General features: G+C 38.2%; 1 protein-coding gene across 2 annotated transcripts; it reads left to right on the top strand.

The window, feature by feature from the left end:
* Positions 1 to 4,323: 4,323 nt before the first annotated feature.
* Positions 4,324 to 20,846, top strand: LOC110099409 (light-inducible protein CPRF2). Of its 2 annotated transcripts, none has more exons than XM_020826541.2 (5): positions 4,324 to 4,871; positions 15,810 to 15,903; positions 19,912 to 20,035; positions 20,495 to 20,570; positions 20,673 to 20,846. In XM_020826541.2, exons 1-5 carry the CDS (start codon positions 4,437 to 4,439, stop codon positions 20,829 to 20,831), a joined length of 888 nt encoding a protein of 295 aa, XP_020682200.2. In that variant the 5' UTR covers positions 4,324 to 4,436; the 3' UTR covers positions 20,832 to 20,846. The 2 variants fall into 2 exon arrangements, with proteins under 2 accessions (XP_020682200.2, XP_020682199.2); XM_020826540.2 differs by having other exon boundaries at positions 4,328 to 4,871; positions 19,864 to 20,035.
* Positions 20,847 to 22,755: the final 1,909 nt, after the last annotated feature.

Here is a 22,755-nt window from a genome sequence, read left to right as displayed (position 1 = left end):
ACGCGGCCCAATAAACCGACCCGGAACGAACCCGGGATTGCTATGTTAGCGTATTACTCGGTATTGCTAGGTATTGGTCGATTTTGCTCGGCAATAACGAGAAATACTGCTCTGTGAAGAGCAATTCCGAGTAGAGGTGCAACCGAGTCAAGCCGACTCGTGAGCCGGCTCGAACTCGACTCGGTAACGGGCTCAACGAGTCGAGCTTATCGAGCTCGTGAGTCGAGATCGAACACAATTTCGAGCTCGAAGGCTTATCAAGCTCGAGCTCGAACAAGCCTTGGACTCGGCTCGTCGGCTCGACGAGTAGCTCGACGGCGGATCTCGCGGTAGTAAAACCTAATACACGGAGCTAGCAAGTGGGAAATCGAAAATGACAGAGCTCTCGTAAGCGGAAAATCCAAATTGACGGAACTCTCACGTAGATCTCGACGGCGGAGCTCGAAAGGGGAAGACGGCGACGGCGACGTGATTTCGGGAAGACGACAACGACAAAGCTCGAAACGGGAAAACATCCATCACTTTCGACTATGAATAGTAATCTCGCAGGCGACCGCGGACAACGTAGACGATGTCGCAGACGAACGCGGACGTTGTGTAAGCATCTATGTGTGAATGCGGGCGGAATGCAAACGATTTAGAAGCAGAATTGGAGCCTTTCACTTTTTGTCTTGTTTGCGAGAAGATTCAAACGACGTATAAGCTGCCGCAGACGAACGCGAACGACGCAGGTGGAGCGTAGACAACGGCACGACGCAGATGCAAGGCTCGTTAACAGGCTCGAACTGCGACTCGACGAACTCATTTTCTGTTGTCGAGTCGAGCTCGAGCTCGGTTTTTTGTAGTCGAGCTCGAACACCTCCTGACTCGAGCTCGACTCGACTTGTTTGCACCCCTAATACCGAGTATTGCTAGGCAAAACTCGGTATTGTTCTTCACATAGCGGTATTTCTCGTTATTGTCAAGCAATACCGAGCAATACCGAGAAAATACGCGAACATAGCGATCCCGGGTTCCGGTCTGGGTCGGGTCGTCGGGCCGCGTGGTAAAGAGTAAGAGCACGTGGCGGGATGTTATTGGCGTATGGATGTAGAGCTACGTCATGTCTCCTGACCTAATAATTGTTCCTGAGAGCCAAGTGAGCTCAGGAGGGTTGTTTAAAGTGGCTTTGATTTTACTCATCAACTTACGAGACAGTTCGTTTAAATGTTAATATCAAATTAGCATAAAATATATTAGCATCCATAATTTCAAGTACAAATTGCTTACGAATATTTAAAATTTATTTTATTTTCTGATTTAAAGTGATTATTTTATTGTTTTATTGTTATAATTATTTGAATCATACTCATTGTATTTATATCATAATAAATAAGCTGGCTAAAACTCATAGAGTGCAACTTGAACTCGATTAATTAATCAAGTGCAAACAAGGTGTGACTCGAGATTCACTTGACTCGTTTACACCCCTATTCGGAACCACTATGGGCTCTTTTTTTTTTTTATAGAATTATAACCACGATGGGATCTCTCTTTTGTTGCATATTATACATTAGGTTGTCAAAATAAGTATTCGGGTCGGGCTCATGTCCAATCCGAAACCAACCCGTGTTCAAATAATTCGTCTCGATTAGCTTAATGAGTCACAAACCTAGATATGAACATGACCCGCCTCTAATCTGATTCAAACTAACCCGACTTGACTCGCTAACTATGCTAAGGGAGAGCGAGTAATCAAGCGAGCAAGTTCAGCGTAGCGAGCGTACGCGATCAACAAACGCACGGAAAAGCACAAGTGATAAGTTTCGAGTTGCTTTTGGGATTTCGGGTTGGCCCGAACCCAACCAGAAATTGCATGCAATATGCATAGTAACTCATCATGCATGAGGTAAAAAAATGTGTGGTACAATAATAAACTTCATTGGCCTTTGCCTTCTACTCTAAGAGAGTGTCTGACGATCGGGCAACACATTTCTTTAGTCGTCTACACCCCCAATCTAGCAATATTTTTCATTGGTGTTGTATGAGGTCGATCACTCCAATGTGAATATATGTCTGCAAAAAATAGTAAATATGAAAGCCAAGAATCCAATGCAATTAATTATACTGGGCATTCTTACAAGTTTAAATATCATAGGGTTCTCTAACTTAAATTCTAAATTATTATTTTTTATTATGTCACTCCACTCACATAATGTTTTCACTAAAGTAATCAGCCTTTCATTACTAACGAAAATTTAACTCTTTTTTTTGTATCAAGTCAACCGTTAAACAGACAACTTTGCCGATTTATTTTTTAAAATGATTTTTACACTAATTTAATTATTAATCATACCTAAGTTTCAAATTTGCCCTCTATTAGCCAACTAAAGTTTTTCTCCTTGAAGAAACTTGCCTTCATTTCCTTTAACAAGAAGCTAGCTTTGAGCCTAATTTTTCAACATTAACACATTCATTCCTCTATAATTGTATCATTTTCGAGTTCCTAACACTAACCATAGGCCTACATTAACTACATTTGATTTGTCCCAAAAGGTATTTAGTTGTGTTCTCTGTAATTTTTTTTTTCTAATAACACATCAAAATCTTGCTTTTTATCTCTTCTTGCTTCTTCAGCTCAATTTATTTTACTGATTGATATTTGATATTCTTCCATTAAAAAATTGCAGGATGAGCTAATGGCATGGTGGTTTCAATGCTTAAGAGATGGTACCAAAACACCCTCCTTCATTGAAGAACTAAATGAGAAATTCTAGCTAAGGCTGAAGTTTGGATTGTGAAAAAATGTTCTTTTAATTAACTTAGGTTTCGTTTGGGACGACTTTTTTATCGTTTCTTAAAAATTGTTTTTTAATAAAAAAAATTAAAATTTTGCACTAAAAAACTGCTTTAAAAAGCAATAAGAAAATCATCTGAAATGAAACCTTATACTATCCTATAGAGCTCTTTTTTGCAACCTAAAACTCTACTTTAAAAGCTATTTCTACTTGTTTGTTTGTGCAACTTTATACAATGGGCTTGAGTCTCAGGAAGCTGTAAAGAGTTGAGCTTTGTATCTAAAAGAAATATAGAATATATATAGTTTTATTTTTAATGGATGTATTCAAAGTTTATTATATCTAAAATTTTGTTTGGGACAATTATCTTACTGTTTTCTAAAATAAATTTTTAGTACGAAAATTGTTTGAACTTGAAGTTTTTGCACTAGAAAACTGTTTTAGAAAATAGTAAAAAAATTGTCCAAATGAAGCTTAAGTTTTAGGCACTTCTATGATTCCCATAACAACATCAAGCCTTCATCCCACTAAGTGGGGGTTTGGCTATATGAAATGTTTTTCTCCAAATTGAAAAAAATTGAGTAAGAATATTTCCCAAGAGAACATTACCAAATAAAGTAATTCACGAGTAATGTTCATAAATGCTCACAATCTATTAGAGGTGTAAACAAGTCAAGCAAACCTTGAGACGTGTTTAGCTTGATCTTAGCTTGCCTACAAAATCATTGGCTCGAGCTTGACTCGTCGCAATAACGATGGGCTCACAAGTTGGCTTGTGAGTTCGAGGTAGAGAGAAGTGGGAAAACCTTTATGAGAACTCATTCAAGGGGGGAGACACCAACTAGACGAATATCATATAAGTTGCAACAAGTGCTTGTTGAAGAAGACGGGCTATCAAAGTCATGATGATAACTTGCTGTAGATTATGGCTGCAAAGCATAAGAGGGCGGAGTTGTAATGAGAGTTGGGGAAGACAAATAGGCAAAGTCAAGATGAGAGCTTGTTTGAGGAGTTAGAGGTCGGACAATATCTGTAGAAGAAAGGGAGTTTATGAGATGACAATTCCTTTCGAGCTATGGTTAAAATCGGAATCAAAATCGGAATATAGGGTTTTCATGGTACCACCAATGAGCCATTTCAAGCTAAATTTAAATTTAATTTTGTATAGTATTTGAGCTTAAATTTAAAAGTTGGTCTTGTTGCTCTATACATTTAGGCTTTATTTGAGACAATTTTCTTACTGCTTATTGAAGCTGGTACTAAAAAATTGATTTAAAAAATAGTAAAAAAGTCGTTAGAAATGAAATCATAATTATGAACTGATGGAGGGTTGCTCATAAATCATAATACACCATTTGAGATCAAGTTTGCGGCCGAGTAGTCTATTGAAGAAATTTCTCTCTCTCCGGACTTAAATCCCCTAATTGTTTCAAAATAATAATAATAATAGACATTTAATGTAAATAAGACAAAATTGACGGACTTGTCGGAAAACAATCCGTTTTCCTTCCAATTTGCTGACCACTGACTGGACAGACCGGATAAAGGCCATGGCTCTCGCTTCTCTTTTCTTCTTCTTTCTCTTCTTCCTCTCAGCGGAGGGGAGAGATTTTTCCGAGCAATCGGGAAGAAGTGAGAATTTCTATTTAGAGAGAGAAGATGGATAGGGATTTTTCAGTGGAGGAGATGTCAGGTCCCTTTTGGCCGCCGTCTCCGGTGGGCATAAATCGGAGTCCGTCAGAGTGGGAATTTGAGAAGTTTTTGGAAGAGGTGGCAGTCCAGAAAACCTCGTCAACCTCTGTTCCGATCGATCCGAGCCCAGATTCCTATCAGAGGCCTCACCCTAATCGGGATCCGAAATCTAGTCCGATCTGCAATGAGTCGGCATCTTCCTTCGGTTCTTCGTCGGTTAGGAAGGGCGAAGGAAGAGTGGCGCGAGGAGAAGATGAGGTGGTTGAGATTAAGGGATCTCGTCCTTCGGTTGCTGCGCAGTCTTTGCAAAGTGATCCGTCGGCTAATCCTGATCCAGAAGAGTATGCAGCTTATCTGAAGCAAAAGCTTGATATGTACTGTGCCGCTGTTGCGAAATCACGGGTAACGCTGATTCTGCGACTTTCCCCCCAAAAAAAGATTGATTTATTGTTTTTATTTTCTATTGGTTCTGTTTTCATACTTCAATTTGTCAGGAAAGAGAAACTTGTCTAGCTGCATCAATTTTTTTTTTTCTTTCTAGTGGGGATATTGAAATAAGCAGAAGGTTGTTGATATACAAATTTGTGAGAAATGGAAGAAACCTCTAATATAAGTTGAAAAAATTGCTTCCTCTAAAATTTGCTACGCTTTTTATAGCTTCCTTTAGCAATCTAGCAATACAATCATGCAATTGCCTCATGGTCCTGTTAGTGTTACTTTGCGGCCACTGTGCTTGCTGCAAGCGCCTCCTGTTGCTTCATTTTATTATTTGGGTAACCTTCTCTTTCGAAAGCTGTTGCTGCCACGCAAGTAGTCTGTATTTGGACAGTGTCTGAATTTGTTTGGTAAATTAACCTTTTGATTGCATGTTTTCAATCAAGTTTATAGAAAGGAGAAGCCCTACCGATAAACACTTAATTTGTTGGGTTTACATCGAATCAATATATGAAGCTAGCAAGGTTTTCTTCAGTGCTTGTATCTTCATCCTCATATTCATCAATTAAATAGTTTTTACCCTTTCTTTTAAAAAATGGGACATGTCCATGGCATGAGGCTCCCTTTAATGAGTGATTTGAGGAGAGGTTGATGTAAAAGACATTACTTGTATCTAAGAGGGTTGTTGGTTCCATTAGAACCCCTAAACTTGTTCACAATGGGCGCTATCTAACATTGTTCTCATGAGAAAGTTATTACGCAAAAAGCAAAAACCATATTTCTTACCTATGGTGGGGCGGTGAATCATCTGTTTAATAAGCTGGGGTCTTGGGTTATGTAATTTTTTTTAGAGAGATGGGTGCTTGAATTTAAATATGTTTGTATTTTGTGTCTACTATCTATCAAGGTTTTTATTTCAATATTTCCTTTCTCCATAATAAATATGTAAATGGAAACTATTGCTTTTGTATATTTTCAATCATCCAATGAGTATGCAAGGAGTTATATCAAATCCATAAGGGCTTAGTCTCTCTTTAAGATTAGTTTCTAATATTGACGACTTTGTGCATGCAAATGAACTATAGAAAGGGAGTGAGCAAGTGAACTATTGCTTTTGTATATTTTCAATCATCCAATGAGTATGCAAGGAGTTATATCAAATCCATAAGGGCTTAGTCTCTCAGATTAGTTTCTAATATTGGCGACTTTGTGCATGCAAATGAACTATAGAAAGGGAGTGAGCAAGTGAGTGAGATGCGAGTGAGTGAGAGTTAGGGAGATGAAAGATTTTTCTTGCTCATCTATTTGTGGCAATAATACAAATATTGCAAAATAAAGTTGATGAAGATCAAAAGTGTAACAAAGGAGCAATCAGGTGCGTCTTCAGTCGAGATTATAAGGCATGATATCTAAGGAGGAAGATCCTTGGTTCTTGTGGTGATTTGCAGAGAGGAGTTGTTTTTCTCTTATATTTTCTCCTGAAATGTTCCTTTTAGTTTGGTTAGATCTTTTCCTTTCTCCCCTTTCCTAGATTTTAGAGAAGAGTGTTCGGTATATATATTACTACTCTTATTTTATTCTCTTCTAAACTTTTTGATGCTGAATTAGTTATGCCTCCTTGCCCCATGGATATTAGTCATTTTTGGTTGAACTATGTACATTTTGTTGTTCTTGTCTATGTGGTTAGTTGTTTATTTCCTATCATACTTTGTGTTGCTAGTTTTGTTTGTCCTAGTTTGATCCCATTTCTCCTTTTGGTGCTCTTACGGAAAGTGATTTGGTTCTTTTGATATTTATTCAATTGGCATTAAAGCTTGATTTCTCCTAGATCGTTGTGCCCTCCACTGTATAGAAATCTTCCACCAACACTATAATAAATAGTAATTTTATCATTTTTAAAATGATGATGACAGTGTCTTTGTTCATGGAGTAATTTCTCAAGGCTTTAAAGGAGGATAATTCCCTACCTGACACATACAAGGAGAAAAAGGAGATGAATAAGAAGGCCCTCAATTTGAGCATCCTAATGTTTAAGAAGCAAAGTTATTCAGAATGTAACATAACAGAGTATTGCACAGGATATGTAGGAAGGCTTGAAATCTCGCAGCATGAAGATTTTGGCGCTAATAATTCTATCTGAAGCAATGATTATTTGCATTCCGCATGATGGAAAGTGCTTTTTTGCAAGAGCATTTGAATGTCTACAACAAGGTTCATTTGAATCTTACAAATCTTTTTGTTAAGTTTGAAGTGGAAGATAACGTTTTTATCTTACATGTGATCTACCATTCTCTTATGAGCACATTGTTACCATCTTGATACATGAGAAAGATGTTATTCCCATGGTGAAGGTTAGCTGTTCTCTTTTATTTAATGAGTTGAGGAAGGTGTGAGCAGAGAGTTCGATTGAAGACTTATTTGTAAAGGTGTGTAGAATCATGGAAAAAGCCAGAAAAAGAGGTTGATCAAAATCAAAGGCTGAGAAAAAAGATGTTGCCAATATTGGAGAAAGCTTATTCATTGGGCTGATTGTTGGAGCTTTCAAGAATTTGGATGAGATGTCAAATCGTTCATTTCCAAAGAGAGTTTCAATACTTGAAACTGTTGCAAAGGTCCGGTCCTGTGTTTTGATGTTAGATCTTGATTGTGATGATTTGATATTGGAAATGTTTCAGCATTTTATGAATACAATAAGGTCAAAGCATTTTGATAGTGTCTTCTCCTCAATGGAGACTTTCATGACACTTGTTTTGGAGGAGATTGAAAGTATTTCTGCACAGTTTTTATCATGTTTGTTGGATGGTGTGAAAGTTATTGAAAAAAATATTTTGCACACAACCAAGAAGCTAGCTGAGAAAGTGCTTGTTTATTGTTCCTTGAAGCTAAAGCCATATTTGTCTAAATTATTTTCCGGTCTTGTGTTTTGATGTTAGATCTTGATTGTGATGATTTGATATTGGAAATGTTTCAGTATTTTATGAATACAATAAGGTCAAAGCATTTTGATAGTGTCTTCTCCTCAATGGAGACTATCATGACACTTGTTTTGGAGGAGATTGAAAGTATTTCTGCACAGTTTTTATCATGTATGTTGGATGGTGTGAAAGTTTTTGAAAAAAATATTCTGCACACAGCCAAGAAGCTAGCTGAGAAAGTGCTTGTTTATTGTTCCTTGAAGCTAAAGCCATATTTGTCTAAATTATTTAATGGCAATGGTGCTCTTTTAAGTGGTTACACCTAAATTGTTGTTATTGTATTTCAGGGGAAACCTGACACTTCAATACAAAATGAAATGAATGTTTCTGGTGAAAATCAAGAAGTTGACCATAAATTATGAGCGATTTCTTTATGACAACTCATCTCACGGATCTGCATAGCAGGAAGGTGAAAATTTTCATCCTGAAAATATGTTGTTACTGAAGAAGGATCTTCCTAACTGACGACGAATAATGAATCTTTTTAGAATGGGAATTGTGATTACATGGTTGCAAAACAAAAGGTTGAATTTGACCATCATACTGGTAAATCTAGAGTTAATTCTGAACATAGCTTGGATTCAGGTGCAACAAAGCCTGATAGAAGGTTATATATAAGTTATCGCAGAGGAGGAAGAAATGCTTTATTGTAGTTGCAATTAATAATGATCATTATGGAGTTGGTAATAAGAAAAAAGCTCGTAATAATTCTGACAAAAAGCTTCCAAGTAATGGAGGTAGAAATGGATCTCAAAGAAAAGTTAGAGTGAGATTCTTGTAAAATAAGCAAAATTTTGGAACTAAGAAGCAGAAAGGAGTTAAGCATGCTGAGGCTGAAGACAAAAAATTGAAATTAAAGGAAGTTCTCTCCTCTCAAAAGTCTATAGTGAAAGATTTGGTTGAAGATCATAATCATGTTAAAGATATCGATAAAATAAAATCAAGATGGAAGTGTGCTCAGTGTGTACAAGAGGCTTTTGGACCACAAAGCGTAAGAAAGGCTTGGATGTCACAATTGTTGGTTCAAAGAAAAAAAATTGGTGGCCAAATGATTAGAGGTTTTTTTATGGCGTTGTTGATTCTTTTAATCAAAGTACAAGAATGCATAAAATTTTGTATGATGGTGATGTAGAGGTGGTGCTCCTAAAGAAAGAGTAGTTGGAGTTTATTGAAGGTGAAATCAAGATGCATGGGGTGCAGGAAAATGATGAAATTGATGCTGCAGACATTCTTACCAAGGAACTTAATAACTCTACCTTTCTGGTCCTGATTATAAAGCTGGGAATGACAGATCTGTATTCCACAGCTTGAGAGGGAGTGTTAAATCTCAAACGGGTAAAACCCCTCAAGTAAAAGAAGCCAAACTCTTAACTATTGAGATATTGTCTGCTTTGACCTAAGGGCCTCGCAGTTTTATCCTATTGGTATAAATTTCCATGAGGTCATCCATTCCAGAATTTCTCCGGGACAAGCACGCTTAATTGCCAAGTTTCTTAAATGAAATTCCAATCATTACACCAAAAGACTCTTTGATGTTTAAGACTTTAGCTTCTTTTACTTAAGGAATTTCATAATCTCCCTCACTTGAGTATCTGACATCATCGCTAGTATCTTTATCCTAAAATCATCTACCAGACATATAAGATTCTAGAGGTGGCTCCTACAAGTTCAAGTTGTGACTCAAGCCACATTGCACTTTGTCCTATACAGGGTTCAAGAGGTGGCTCCCATGGTGTAGCACTTTGTATTGTATGATACTTAATTTTCATCTTTCGGTTGGTGTATTGCTCATGTGAAGTTACACCAACATGACAAAACCGTGAGGCCCTTAGGCCAAAGCAAACAATATCTCGATATTTAAGAGTTTGGGATGTTATAAGCTGTCCCTTGGCCCTTGATCCCATGGTCAGCATGGGGATTCGTGGGAGGCTCACCTGGATTATGCTGTTAATCTCAGCCGTCCCTTAACCCCTGATTCCACGCCTAACATGGGGAGCCGTGGGAGGCTCACCTGGATCACGCAGATCTTCTTATATATTTGGGAGGTTGATTTAGAAAGGATTATTGATATATCAACAAAAAATTATCTTGATCGGGCATGAATATCGAGGAAAAATCATGTTGGAAACTTCAAAAATTAAATCGGAAATCATATGAACTCCGATTTCAGCAAACTTACAGTCGAACTGAACGTCTCGAAAATACGAACCCAATGACACCAAATTCGACTCAATCCGATTCAAAATTAGTCCAAATCAAGGACCTGAAGTGCATTTAGAAGGTTCAATTCATAATTCGGATCACCAAACAGTTTCTAAACGTGACATGCTTATAATCGAATTGAGTGGCTCGATGAGAGGAATCCAATGAGCCCAAGATCGTCAAATTATAACATCACTAAGGCATTCAAATGCCCAATAAATGGTCCACGATTAAGGGATTCAACATCGACTGTCCATTCAAACCAGTTCCAGTTTACCCTTGATCTTTCTCCTATTTACTGGCCATGCCACTCTTAGAAAATTATAAATAGACATCTCATTTCTCATAGAAAGGGAACCCCGGGGGGAGGGGGGGGTGGCGATGGAGTCCCAAGTAGGAAGAGTTCTCTTGCCACCAGACTCCTCGACCACCTCCCGGCCACCGACCGACGCCGGACTTCCGCCCATCGCCAGATTTCTACCTGACACCGGACTTCCGCTCACCATCGAACTTTCGTAGGACTTCTGCCCAACGTCGGACTTCCGCCTTCGTCGGATTTCTACCTAATGCCAGATTTTAGCCCGACGATGGACTTCCTCCCATCACTGAACTTCTGCCCATTGCCGAACTTTCATCGGACTTCTACCCAATGTCGGACTTCCGCTCATCGCTAGATTTCTACATGATGTCGGGCTTTCGCCCATCGCCGGACTTTCGCTGGACTTATACCTGACGCTAGACTTTTGCCTGTAGCCGGACTTTTGACTTTTGTCCGAATTCTACCCAATGCCGAGCTTCTGCCCATCGCTGTTCTTCTGCCCGTCACCAAACTTTCAACGAACTTCTACATGACGCCGAACTTCCACCCGACGCCGGACTTCTACCCATCACCGAACTTTCGTCGAACTTCTACCCTATGCCGAACTTCTGCCAGTCATCGAATTTCTACCCTACGACGGACTTTCGCCTACTGGTTACGGTCATTTTGACCTCAGTCGTCAGACAACGTTCCTTTTGACCTTTATTGCCCGTCGACTGCAGTCCTTCCGACCTCCGTCACCAGACAACAACCTTCATGACTTTCATCGTCCGCCGACTACGATCCTTCCGACCTTCGTCGCCCGCCGACTACGGTCCTTCTGACCTCCGTCACCAGACAACAGTCTTTCCGACCTCCGTCACCCACCCACTACGGTCCTTCCGACCTCAGTTGCCAAACAACAGTCCTTCCGACCTCCATCACCAGACAACAGTACTTTTGACCTATGTCGCCCGCCGACTGCGATCCTTCTGACCTCCATCGCCAGACAATGTTCTTTTCGACCTCCATCGCCCACCGACCATGTTCCTTTCGACCAAACGAACACGCAACAATGATTCTTCTTATTTTCACCATGTAACCAACTCTATATGATGCATATTTGTTACATCAAGCCAATGCCTTCCCTCCAATGAAGGGTCTCTTTTGTAATCGACTGCAAATACTAGTTGATTCATTCAAACTGGGCTATGCCCCGTGGTTTTTCCCCTTTTTAAAGTTTTCCACGTAAAAATCTTGGTCTCTTATGAATATTGCACAATCTCTCTCTTATATGTTTGTGTGCTGGATTTTCGTACAAAGCTAAGATGTTAAACTATATATTTATCTACTGCTACAAGTATTCCGGATGTAAAAATTATATTATGATAATTATGCATGTTTCTGTAGTTATTTGTTTCTTCTTTATGAAATCTTGTATAGATATATAAATAGGGATTATTTTGTATAATAAAATTAAAGTCTTTTCCCGCTCCAATTTTCTAAATTTAACAGAAACTAAAAAAATCGAGGTTGAAACAACTCAAACAAACACAAGGAGTTGGATCAAATCAATCCAATATATAGAGAACGCAACTCATTCATGATGAGGATCATTATCATAACAACTCAAAAAATCGAGGTTGAAACTAAAAAAATCGAGGTTGAAACAACTCATACAAACACAAGGAGTTGGATCAAATCAATCCAATATATACAATAGAGAACACAACTCATTCATGATGAGGATCATTATCATAAGACGAAAATATATTAATTAAATATATAAGATATTAAATAAAAAGCTAAAGTGAAGAATTTGTTTAAAGGGAAATTCAAATTCTAATATATTTCTTGGAATCATTACATATATATGCATTCTAAAAGAATAGACAAAAAAGGAAAGACATTTAATTTAATTAATTATATTAAACAAAAGAGGAAAGACATTTAATCTAATTAATTATAATAATCATATCCCACAGATCTCCAACTGCAGCCCATGAATAGCCCATGGATGTTTGACGTGACCCTCCTTTGGCTGCGTGATTCAACATCCCATGGATCTTAAACTGCAGCTCACTGATTGTTGCCCATAGATTGTTGACTGGGCCCCCCTTGGTTGTGTGATTCAACACTCCCCCTAAACTTGGGTTATAAAGGTTGCACAATTCTAACTTGCAAACAAACTTATCTAGTAGAGAGCCTGGTAGTACCTTTGTTAGAACATCGACAAGTTGTTCATGAGTTGGGTAGATACTACAATTTCTGAGTTCTCAATTTTCTCAGATATAAAGTGTCTATCAACAGTAACATGTTTTATTTTGTCGTGATGTAATGGATTTTTAGCCATATTGATTGCGGCTTTATTGTCACATTTCAACTTTATCGTGCCTTCAATCAATACTTGTCTGATCCAAATACTTTCATAAATAGTAACTGCTAATGCTCTCAGTTCAGATTTCACACTGCTTTTGGAAACAACATATTATTTCTTGCTCCTCCATGTTGTTAATTTCCCCCACACAAATGAACAATATCATGTGGTCAATCGACTGTCAACCTGGCTTCATGCCAATCTGCATCAAAATAAAGAATCAATTTTCTATCTTCAATTTTCTTGAATAATAATCCCTTTTTAGGAGTATTCTTGAGATATCTCAAGATTTGATATACTACCTCTATGTGCTCCTGCATAGGATTACTCATATATTGACTTATCGTGTTCACAACAAACCCAATATCTGGACAGGTTTGGGAGAGTTATATAAGTTTTCCTATCAGACGTTGATATCTTCCTTTATGTATTGGAACTCCCTTCTTTTCTATCCCAAGTTTTTCGTAGGATCCATACGTGTGCTGGCTGGTTTGCATCCCTGCATGTCGGTCTCTTATAGTAGTTCTAAGGTATACTTGGGTTGGGAAATAAATATATCTTTGCTTGATCGAGCTACCTCCATACCAAGAAAGTATCTAAGTGATTCTATATCTTTAACCTCAAAACTCCTTGGACAAAGCCTGTTTGATCTTCATTATTTCCTCTATATCATTTCCAGTAAGGATGATGCCATCCACATATACAATCAATACAGCTACCTTGTCTCTTTTTTACTGCTTCTCAAACAAGATATGATATGTCTAACATTGTCTAAAATCATGGCCTTTTACGTACTTTGAGAATCTTCCAAACCATACTCTAGGAGATTGCTTTAATCCATATAAGGATTTCAGCAGTTTACACATTTTGTCCCTTCCATAAGACTTATGAATCCCCATTGGAATCTCCATGCAGACTTCTTCTTTCAGGTTCCCATTCAAGAATGCATTCTTGATATCTAATTGATGTAGGGGCCAATTTAAATTTGCTACTAAGAAAAGAAGAATCATGTGGGTGTTGAGTTTTGCAATAGGAGCAAAAGTTTTCTGATAGTCTATTCCATAAGATTGAGTGAATCGTCTTGCAACTAGTCTATCTTTTAGCCTTTCAATACTATCATCCACCTTATGCTTTATAGTGAACACCCATTTGTAAGTCACAACTTTCTTTCCTGGTGGTAGATTCATAATCAGCTATGTTTGATTTTTTTCCAAGGCCATAATTTCTTCTTTAACAACCCGTCTTCATCCCGGGTGATTCAAAACTTCTTAAATATTGGTCGGAATCTACACATTATCCAACTTGGAAAGGAAGACTTGATAAGTGTATGATAATCTATTATAGGAGAGAATGTTTTCGATTGGATGCTTGATGCATGATTCTTTCTTGCCATTTGATGACTCTATCTCTTTTTGAACTTTCTTATTTTTCTCCTCTGAGTGAATTTCTACAATTGTTGGATCCATTGAAGAGAGTTGAAAGGTGCAAGATGTGTCTCACTGCTTGGCATATGCTGATTTTTTTTCCTTTTTCTTGTATAAATATTGTTGTTTCTTAATTGTTGCTCTTTGCAGGGATTGATTATGACTTATGAGTGGAGGTAATATGTCTGAAGGTGGATTTTGAGACTTAAGAGATATACCTTAGGAAATACTCGTGATTTGAATTTCTTATGATATTTGGTGATTTTGACCGGACTCTGTTTGGTTGTATAATAATGAATTCCATTCCCAAGTTGAAATTCTCCTTCACTCTCACCTTGTATTTCAAAACTAGTGAAGCATGTGTTGTTTTCAAAGAAGGTGACATCCATGGTTTCAAATACTTTTCTAGAAATAGGGCAAAAGTATTTGTAACCTCTTTTTGTCGGGGAATATCCAATAAAGACGCATTTTTTTGATCTTGTGCCAAGCTTGCTTCTATCTTGTGGATAGATATGAGCAAAGGTAGAGCACCTGTTGACCTATAACTACTGACCGACCCCTAACTACCGATCGACCCCCAAGACCCACCCGGGCCCATGACCACACGACAACTGCTCCCCACGTTCTCACTCACAACACAAAATGATCAAACCCATCAACCATTGGCACTCTTATGCTCTCTCAAAAGGTAATAGAAGAACGCTTCATGACTTACTGTGATCCCCCTCGATCTCCTGGTCTCTTTTGCACGGACCTTAGCCGTCGAACCAGACCACCGCCTCTTCACCGACCCAATTGGCTGAGTCGCCTCCGTCTATTACAACCAAAGCTGACCTGACCTCCTCCGGCCTGACTCCAAGTTGATTATCTTTCCTGCTGGGCGGACTGAAAAGGGCAAGTGCCCTCCCCAATCTCCCTTCGCGGGGTTGGGGCACCGGAAGGTTGCTCGATTTTTAAAGAGAACAAAAATCTTTGTTTTGAATTAAAATTAACAGGTCACGCACAATCAAAGGCTCGAAGACCGATTCCAGGACCCGACAACGTCCCGAATCCCTCAACCGTCAATTATCTTTCCAGCTGGGCGGGCTGGAAAGGTTAAGTGACCTCTCCAACCTCCCCTCTCAGGGAGGGGACGTCGGAAGGTTGCCAGATTTTCAAGGGGAATAAAAACTATCTTTTAAAATGAAATTAAATCACTTAATTAACAGGTCGCACGCAATGGAAGACTGGAAGACCTATACTGGGGTCAATCGTTCCCCCAAAGTCCTCGCCGTTGGTTTGAACCGACTGAATCAACCAAAATGGCAAGTGCCCTCCACTTACCTCCCTTCGTGGGGAGGGGACGTTAGGATGCTGTCGAAATTTACTTGAAAATTTTGGACTTAGGTGGATTTTGGAAAGAAAATACGGATCTAATTTGAACTAATACAATGCATGCAAGGTGTAGATTTTCAGATTTTCCAACAATTTTATATAGTTCTACTTTGTAACCGTAAATGCTCCTTCCCCTTGATTTTTTTTCTTATCTTCTTTCATGACATTTCTTGTTCACTGTTTTTGCCTTTGGTTACTGTGCTACTTTGCGGGTGTCGAATGTGGGCTGTGCTATAACTTCGGTTCTTTTTACAGGGTTCTGGCATAATGCTGCAGGATTCTTCTTTAGCTGACAACATGCCACACTTGTCAGATTCTTTACCAGTGGGATCTGAAGCTCTAGTTAAAGGTACGCTAGCAACAGTACACGTTTTCTGGTATCTGCAATATGATACGAGTTGTTTAGTGATTGTTTTAAAATATACAACTTTTGGACGTAAAAAACTTTTGTTGGTCCTTTGTTCTTCTCTGTAACATTTGAGTATTAATGTCAACCAACTATGTGAGGCATCTTGTAAGGAAGTTTCTCCGAAGCCCAAGAGTAATCTTGGCAATTACAAGATTTCCCTCGAATCCACTAAATAGTCGAGGAGCATATTAAACTGAAGTAATTCCTTAAGTACTTAATAAATTTGAATACATTTTAAATAAAAATGAAACGACTTAATAGTTGTTAGTCAAAAAAAAAAAAAAAAAGAGAAAAATATCAAAATGACCCCTTAACTCCTTGGGAGATGTCCAAATGGTCCCCAACTATTTTGAGTGACCGTCCAATCTTTTTACTACATACATATATTTATATTCACTCTGTGCTCAAATCAACCATCCATTCATCATCCTACTTTATCAAGGATGACAAATTAACTTCGACCGCCGTAATAACAATAAGGGCTTGGTGAGAATGTTTCGCAGACTATGAGCTGTATCATCCGAGGAGCTTGATTAATAACTATGATTTGCCTCCATTTTGATATCCCAAGCAAACTCGGTTAGAAATGTGGGGGCGTCAAAGAAGTGCTTTTGAGATTGATGTTAACTCATTTATTAGCAAAGGACATGGGTCACATCCTTTGAAATTATTTTGTTTGCAATTTTCTTAAGGACATGACAAAGGTACTCCAATGATGTTCCTCATCAATGTATATTATTTGACTTAATTATGAATTTTTTACATGCTAATTAGACAATTGAAAAGAAAAAAAAATTCCATAAGCTATGGCCGTGCCCCCACACAACTTTTTTCTTCTTAACTTATTTGCGCACATCTCTGGTTTTTAATTTGCTCGTGATTCAGATGAAATAAGGAAAGTTATCCCTCTTCCGATGACCGGATAAAAGTATAAAACATGTCAATGACACTTGATTCGTGAAACGACCACTATATTCATTATCTGTTAGTATTTTATAACCACCATTGGCTTTTCAGTCATATGCAGCCACCAAACAGAATTATATCACTCATTGGATCCAAATCAAAAATAAAAAAAGAAAGACAACTCTAGCTAGTTCAAAGAGCAACGACGCAGAGGTTGTCAAACTATAGTCGGATCGAAGATCAATGACATGGATGATGGTCTTCAGCCCTAGTTGGATAAAAAATCAATGATTGGTGGTCTTCATATGAACCAGATCATACATGGACGGTCCTTCAATCTAACCAAATATAGTATCAAGTGTTCTTTAAACTTTTTTATTATTGCATTTTTGTGTAAAGGTGTCACCTAGTGTGAGATCAGGTGAATAAGCCGAATAACTCATGGTTGCTGAGCCAATGTATCCAAGTGCTAAGGTTAGGTGGCAAGGTTGAGTGATAGTGGTTGTAGAACTCGAAGTTTTTGAAAGTTGTGATTTTCTTGGAATAATGATTTATAATTAAAATGCGAGTGAATTATACGATGATGAAAATAAACGCCTTAGGTTAGAACAACAATAATTAGTTTACTTCAGCGGCTTAAATAAATATCAAAAGCAATAAGGGAGGTGATGTAGCTTAGGCCAAATCACAAGGTAATCTTTTAGGAGTACAAAATAATCTCTTACATCACGCTTTGCAATACATGGAAGTTTTCAAATATAATCCCACAATTAACATTGAGATTAGTCACTATGAAAGAAAATTTTCACTCAACTCTTAATAAATTTGGCTTGCGGAGGAGGTTTTCATGATCTTTATGAGGCCATAATTAGGGTAAACTTAGGAAGGAAAAAAGATTTGGTAGGAGAGGTTCACCTTGATCAAGGTTTGGAAATAAATTGCCACAACACGGAGGAGAGTTGGTCGTCAATGACTTCGGCGAGGGTGAAGACGATCCTCTCTACGTATTCCTCTACGGTTTGGTCAATCTCCAGGTTGAAGCTGAAGAACGGTGAGTTGAGGATATCAACATGACAATGATTTTCATAAACAAACCCGTGATGTTGTTCGGGATCCGCCATACAATGGAGAAGGAAAGTTGAACATGAGGCTTCAGATTTTGGAAAAGTGTGGTAGGGAGGATGTCGTTTGGTGAATCTGAAATTAATTTTAGAAAATTGAAAATCTGAAATTAATCCAAAGGAGGAGTAATTGGGAGGAAATTATCTTACAAGATCAAAGAGGAAGGGAGGAGAGAGAGAGAGAGGGGCCAGCGGGTAATGGAGAAGGGGAGGGGTAGTTCCCAAAATCTGAAAAGAAATTTCAGATTTGATTAGGAGGAATTTTGGGGTTTTAAAATTTGAATTTCAAATTTGAGGAGGGAAAGGGATAGTGCTCCTTTGATGAGGGTATTAATTAGGGCTCCAAAAAGGGAAGGATTTAAATGTGGAATAGAGAAAGCGAGGGAGGGGCCGGCGGCTTAATAGGGGATTGGGGCTTGTGGGAGGGAAATCAAGGCTTACTTGATTTAGAATTTTAAATTAGGAAGGATTAATTTAATTCCAATCCAATTTAAAATTCAAATCGGCATAATTCTAGGGCTTTCCTAAATTAGAGATTCTTATTTTAGGAAACAAATTCAAATTCAAATTTATTTGAATGTGAATTCAAATTGTTGCCAAGAGGAAAGGGATGTGGTCGGTGGCTAGGTGAGGAGTAGGGTTAGGGTTTAGGGTTTGATGTATGGGCCGTCGGCTATGGATAGGGCTAGGCCTTTGTGGCCAGTGGCTTAAGGTAGAAGGAGAGGGGGGGGTGGTCGACCAGATTTGTGGGGGGTGGTGGGGTTCGGCAGAAAGAGGGAGAAAGGGGGGGATTGGTCGATGGTTTTGAGGGAGGAGGGGAGGGATTAACAGAAAGAGGATGACCACGAACCTGGATGCTTCCTGCGGTTGGTGGGTACTATGCCGCCCTCATCTAGGGACTTCAAGCAAGCTCTCTCAAGAACTTTCACGACTGACAAAGAACACAAGTGTAGGAAATATCATCATAATCATCATTAACCTCAAAAGAAGAGAATGTGGCTTTTAAATAGCCTCATACAATGAAGAAAAAATAAAAAGACCAACATGCCCTTAGGGCTTACATATGACTATTCCCTCAAGTGAGGGTACAAACGGAAAAAAATGCATAAATAAGTCAAATACATATAATGACTCAAAAATTAATTGGTGTGATTGTGGCCGTAAATCGTGGGCCCCATTTTTGGTAGACTCTCCAAGGTCGGATGTCCTCATAAAAAAGGAGTCTGATTGCATGTTTGGCATTGCCAGAGAAAAGAACATGGAGTTGAATCACTAGGCAGACCAAAGGCTAGGCTTTAGGAAAGAAACATATGTTGTCAGTGTGACATAGAAGGGTCGCTGGTAGTGGCATGCAGCATGCTAGAGCTGGAAATATTTGCATGTGGGAGGCACATCTCTAGGAGTTGAGGTGCAGGGAGTGAGTGGGAGAGGCGTTGGGCATTGGAGTTGCAAGGGAGTAAGGGAACACATGAGAGAGAGCTCAGTGTGAGCAAAAGTGGTATTGAGTGAAAGGAAGAGAGTGTGACTTAGGTCTCGAGGGCACCGAGTGAGCGGAGGTGCTGAGATATGTGAGATCAAGCAGAGAATGGGATGTACATAGGGTTTTTTGGGGCAAGAGGGGGGTTGGGTGGAGGGGGAGTGGTTCGTGGAAATCTAATGCTGGCTCAGGATCTAATTTCAGGTAAAGAAGCAGATGCGATGTTTTTGACTGAAATGAATTATTATTATTTTTTTCAATAGTTTAGTTATCTTACAGTTGCTTCATCTGATCTATAATGCTGTTACCATTTTTCGTGATACATTCAGATGGCAGATGCTCTTTATTGCTTTTGCATCTGTTTTAGTAGGGTTTGTTACTAAGTTATTTATGCAGGTATTGGGACAGTAGTAGTTCCAGCCATGCCCCTTAAGCAGAATTCAGGTTTTTCTCAGGCTAGAACGGGAACTAGTGGATCTTCAAGAGAGCAGTCTGATGATGATGAGTTTGATGGGGAAGCAGAGACAGCTGAAAATATGGACCCTTCTGATGCAAAGCGTTTTAGGAGGTACATATGGCATTTACGTTCTATAGTTTGACCCCGAGATCCAGATTTTAGCTCAAATTTTTAATGTGTACAAATAAAACCTTTGCAACTCTGCATATTTGATGAGAACATATACATTTTCATTTTTGAGGTACGAAGAAATGATAAAATTTATCTTTGTCAATGATAGCTATGTAATCTCACATGTTCAATACTAAAAGAAGGATACCACAATTCTCTAAATTCTACTCGGTAAATATAGCTATTTGCTTTAGGCTGGAAATAAAAAATAAATTTTGTGTGAATGTTAGCTCTCCAAAGCTTGTTGTGGCACCTGTGTTAAATTTCTATTTTTTGCTGCATATCTGCATTATTGTTTGCATCCGCTTCCATATTAGCATTTATGGAACGAATAACCGTAGTTAGCTAACAGATCTGTCTGTCTTGCTGTTTGGCATTGATTTTTTAACTTATTATCAGGATGCTTTCAAATCGGGAGTCTGCCAGGCGCTCTAGAAGAAGAAAACAAGCGCATTTAAGTGAGCTTGAGACACAGGTTTGATCTAATAATTTTTTATAGATTTTGAATTTTGTGATTGTTCTTTATCTTCTATGAATTATTATTCTACATTAACTTAAAGTGACTCATACTGTATAGGTTTCACAATTAAGAGTTGAAAACTCAACGTTGATGAAGCGTCTCACTGATGTAAACCAGAAGTACAATGAGGCTGCTGTGGACAATAGAATCCTTAAAGCAGATGTTGAGACCTTGAGAGCTAAGGTAACACACATGCGATTCATGATAGTACACTGAGCTTCTTTACTTTGCTGTGTTATCATTTTTTGTATTATTTGTATTTCTTTCCACTTGTTGATGTTGAGGATGATTAATTAATTTACTTTTTTTTGTCAAATTTATAAATAAATTAGGTTCATTTTAGAGGTTCTGGATGGCTTTATTAATGCTTGATTTTTAATTTTAGTAGCAATAGACCTAGTGAGGGGATTTTGGCTTTGGGTGATCAAGTCATTAATAAGAGTATACGTTTTAGATATCTTGAATCTGTTGTTCAGAGTGATGCTGAAATTGATGGAGATATTATCAGTAGAATTCAAGTTGGATGGTTAAAGTGGAGGAGTGCATTGGGCTTGCTGTGCGATAGAAAAGCCCCCTTCAAACTTATGGGAAAATTTTATAAGATGGTGGTGAAATCTGCAATGCTTTATGGTGCCGAATGCTGGCCATTAAAAGAGAAGCATAATACTAAGTTAAGTGTTGCAGAGATGAGGATGCTTACGTGGATGAGTGACTTTACGCTTAGAGATAGGATACAAAATGAGCATATACGTGAAAAGGTTGGAGTAGCTCCAGTGCAAGATAAGATTAGAGAGAGTCGCCTTAGATAGTTTGGTCACATTAAATGGAGGCCTTTCGATGACCTGGTTAGGAAAGTTGAGATATTAGATTTGACTTATGTTAAGAAAGGTAGAGGTAGACCTAAAAAGACTTAGTTAGAAAATATTAGAAATGATCTTTTTTTATTAGATTTAAATTAGAATTTGACTTTTAACATGACACAATGGCGAAAAAGGATTCATGTAGCCGACCCCACGTAGTGGGACAAAGGCTTGTGTTGTTGTTGTTGTTGTTGACCATTTTCCTTATGCAAATAAAAATTTCTAGTGTTTGTTCGTTTTTAAGTTTGAAAAATGTTGGACCAAGGAGTGCGATCTCATCTAACGGCTAACATACTGTGTTAATAGGGCTACTTGTTAGATTTTGTAGTCTTCATGATGTAGGACGTCTGTTAGTCTAGGGATTTTAATGCAATAATTAGGATGTTCTTGTGGATATTGATCAGTCAATTCGTCGTATGAACCATTCATGACCGTAAAGCATTGCAGGTAATTCTGGGTTGGTGGTGCAATAATTAGGATGTTATTGTGGATATTGATCAGATAATTCTGATTTCAGCAATCATTTTCTATTTCTACGACTATTTCCTATCACTTTGTTCTTTTAGAACCCGTTCATGGCCATTCTAAAGCCCGTGCTTTATCCATCGTGTTCACAACGTACAATTCGTCGTACGAATCATCACTTTCTCGTACAGCCGCTCTGCTCACAGTCAAAATGATCATGCCCTCACTCGGCTTAACTTATTTTCACACTACTTATATGTTCAGTGTTTGCATTCTTGATATCTCTGCAATCCCTATATCACCATTCCCAATTCTATTTTTTCATTCAATTTCAATCTTTCATTAGTTTGTGAGCATCCTCTTAGTTGCAACACCTTTGTTTCCCGCTCCATTTACTAGTAAGGATTTGTGTTGCTGCACATTTTTCTCTTCTTTATCTTTAAAGATGCTTAGAATGGTGTACACCACCACCACCTCCACAGGGACACCGTACTTCTTAACAATGGCCTTCTATGCAATTCTGTAAGAGGAGAGTTTTTCAGGCCCAAGAGAATTTGATGCAGCTAAACAATTAGTTACCTTATTTCTTCCAGATGCTATTTCTATAAGTAGGATATCTTTTTTTTTTTTGGATTTCAATTAATGATGAATTAAAAATTGAATCTACCTCTATCTTCTTTCCTATCTCGGGCGTTTCTTCAATTGATGATGATTTTTTGGGTGGTGATAATATTTACCTATCGTATGTATTACAAATCTTATGAACTGAGGTTACCTATATCCACTTCTCTAATAAATTATAAAACAATGGAAGT

The sequence above is a fragment of the Dendrobium catenatum genome, unplaced genomic scaffold (assembly GCF_001605985.2).
Source record: "Dendrobium catenatum unplaced genomic scaffold, ASM160598v2 fragScaff_scaffold_1022, whole genome shotgun sequence".
Taxonomy (NCBI): domain Eukaryota; kingdom Viridiplantae; phylum Streptophyta; class Magnoliopsida; order Asparagales; family Orchidaceae; genus Dendrobium; species Dendrobium catenatum.
Note: the sequence above shows the minus strand (reverse complement) of the source record. Positions and strands in the feature narration are given on the sequence as shown.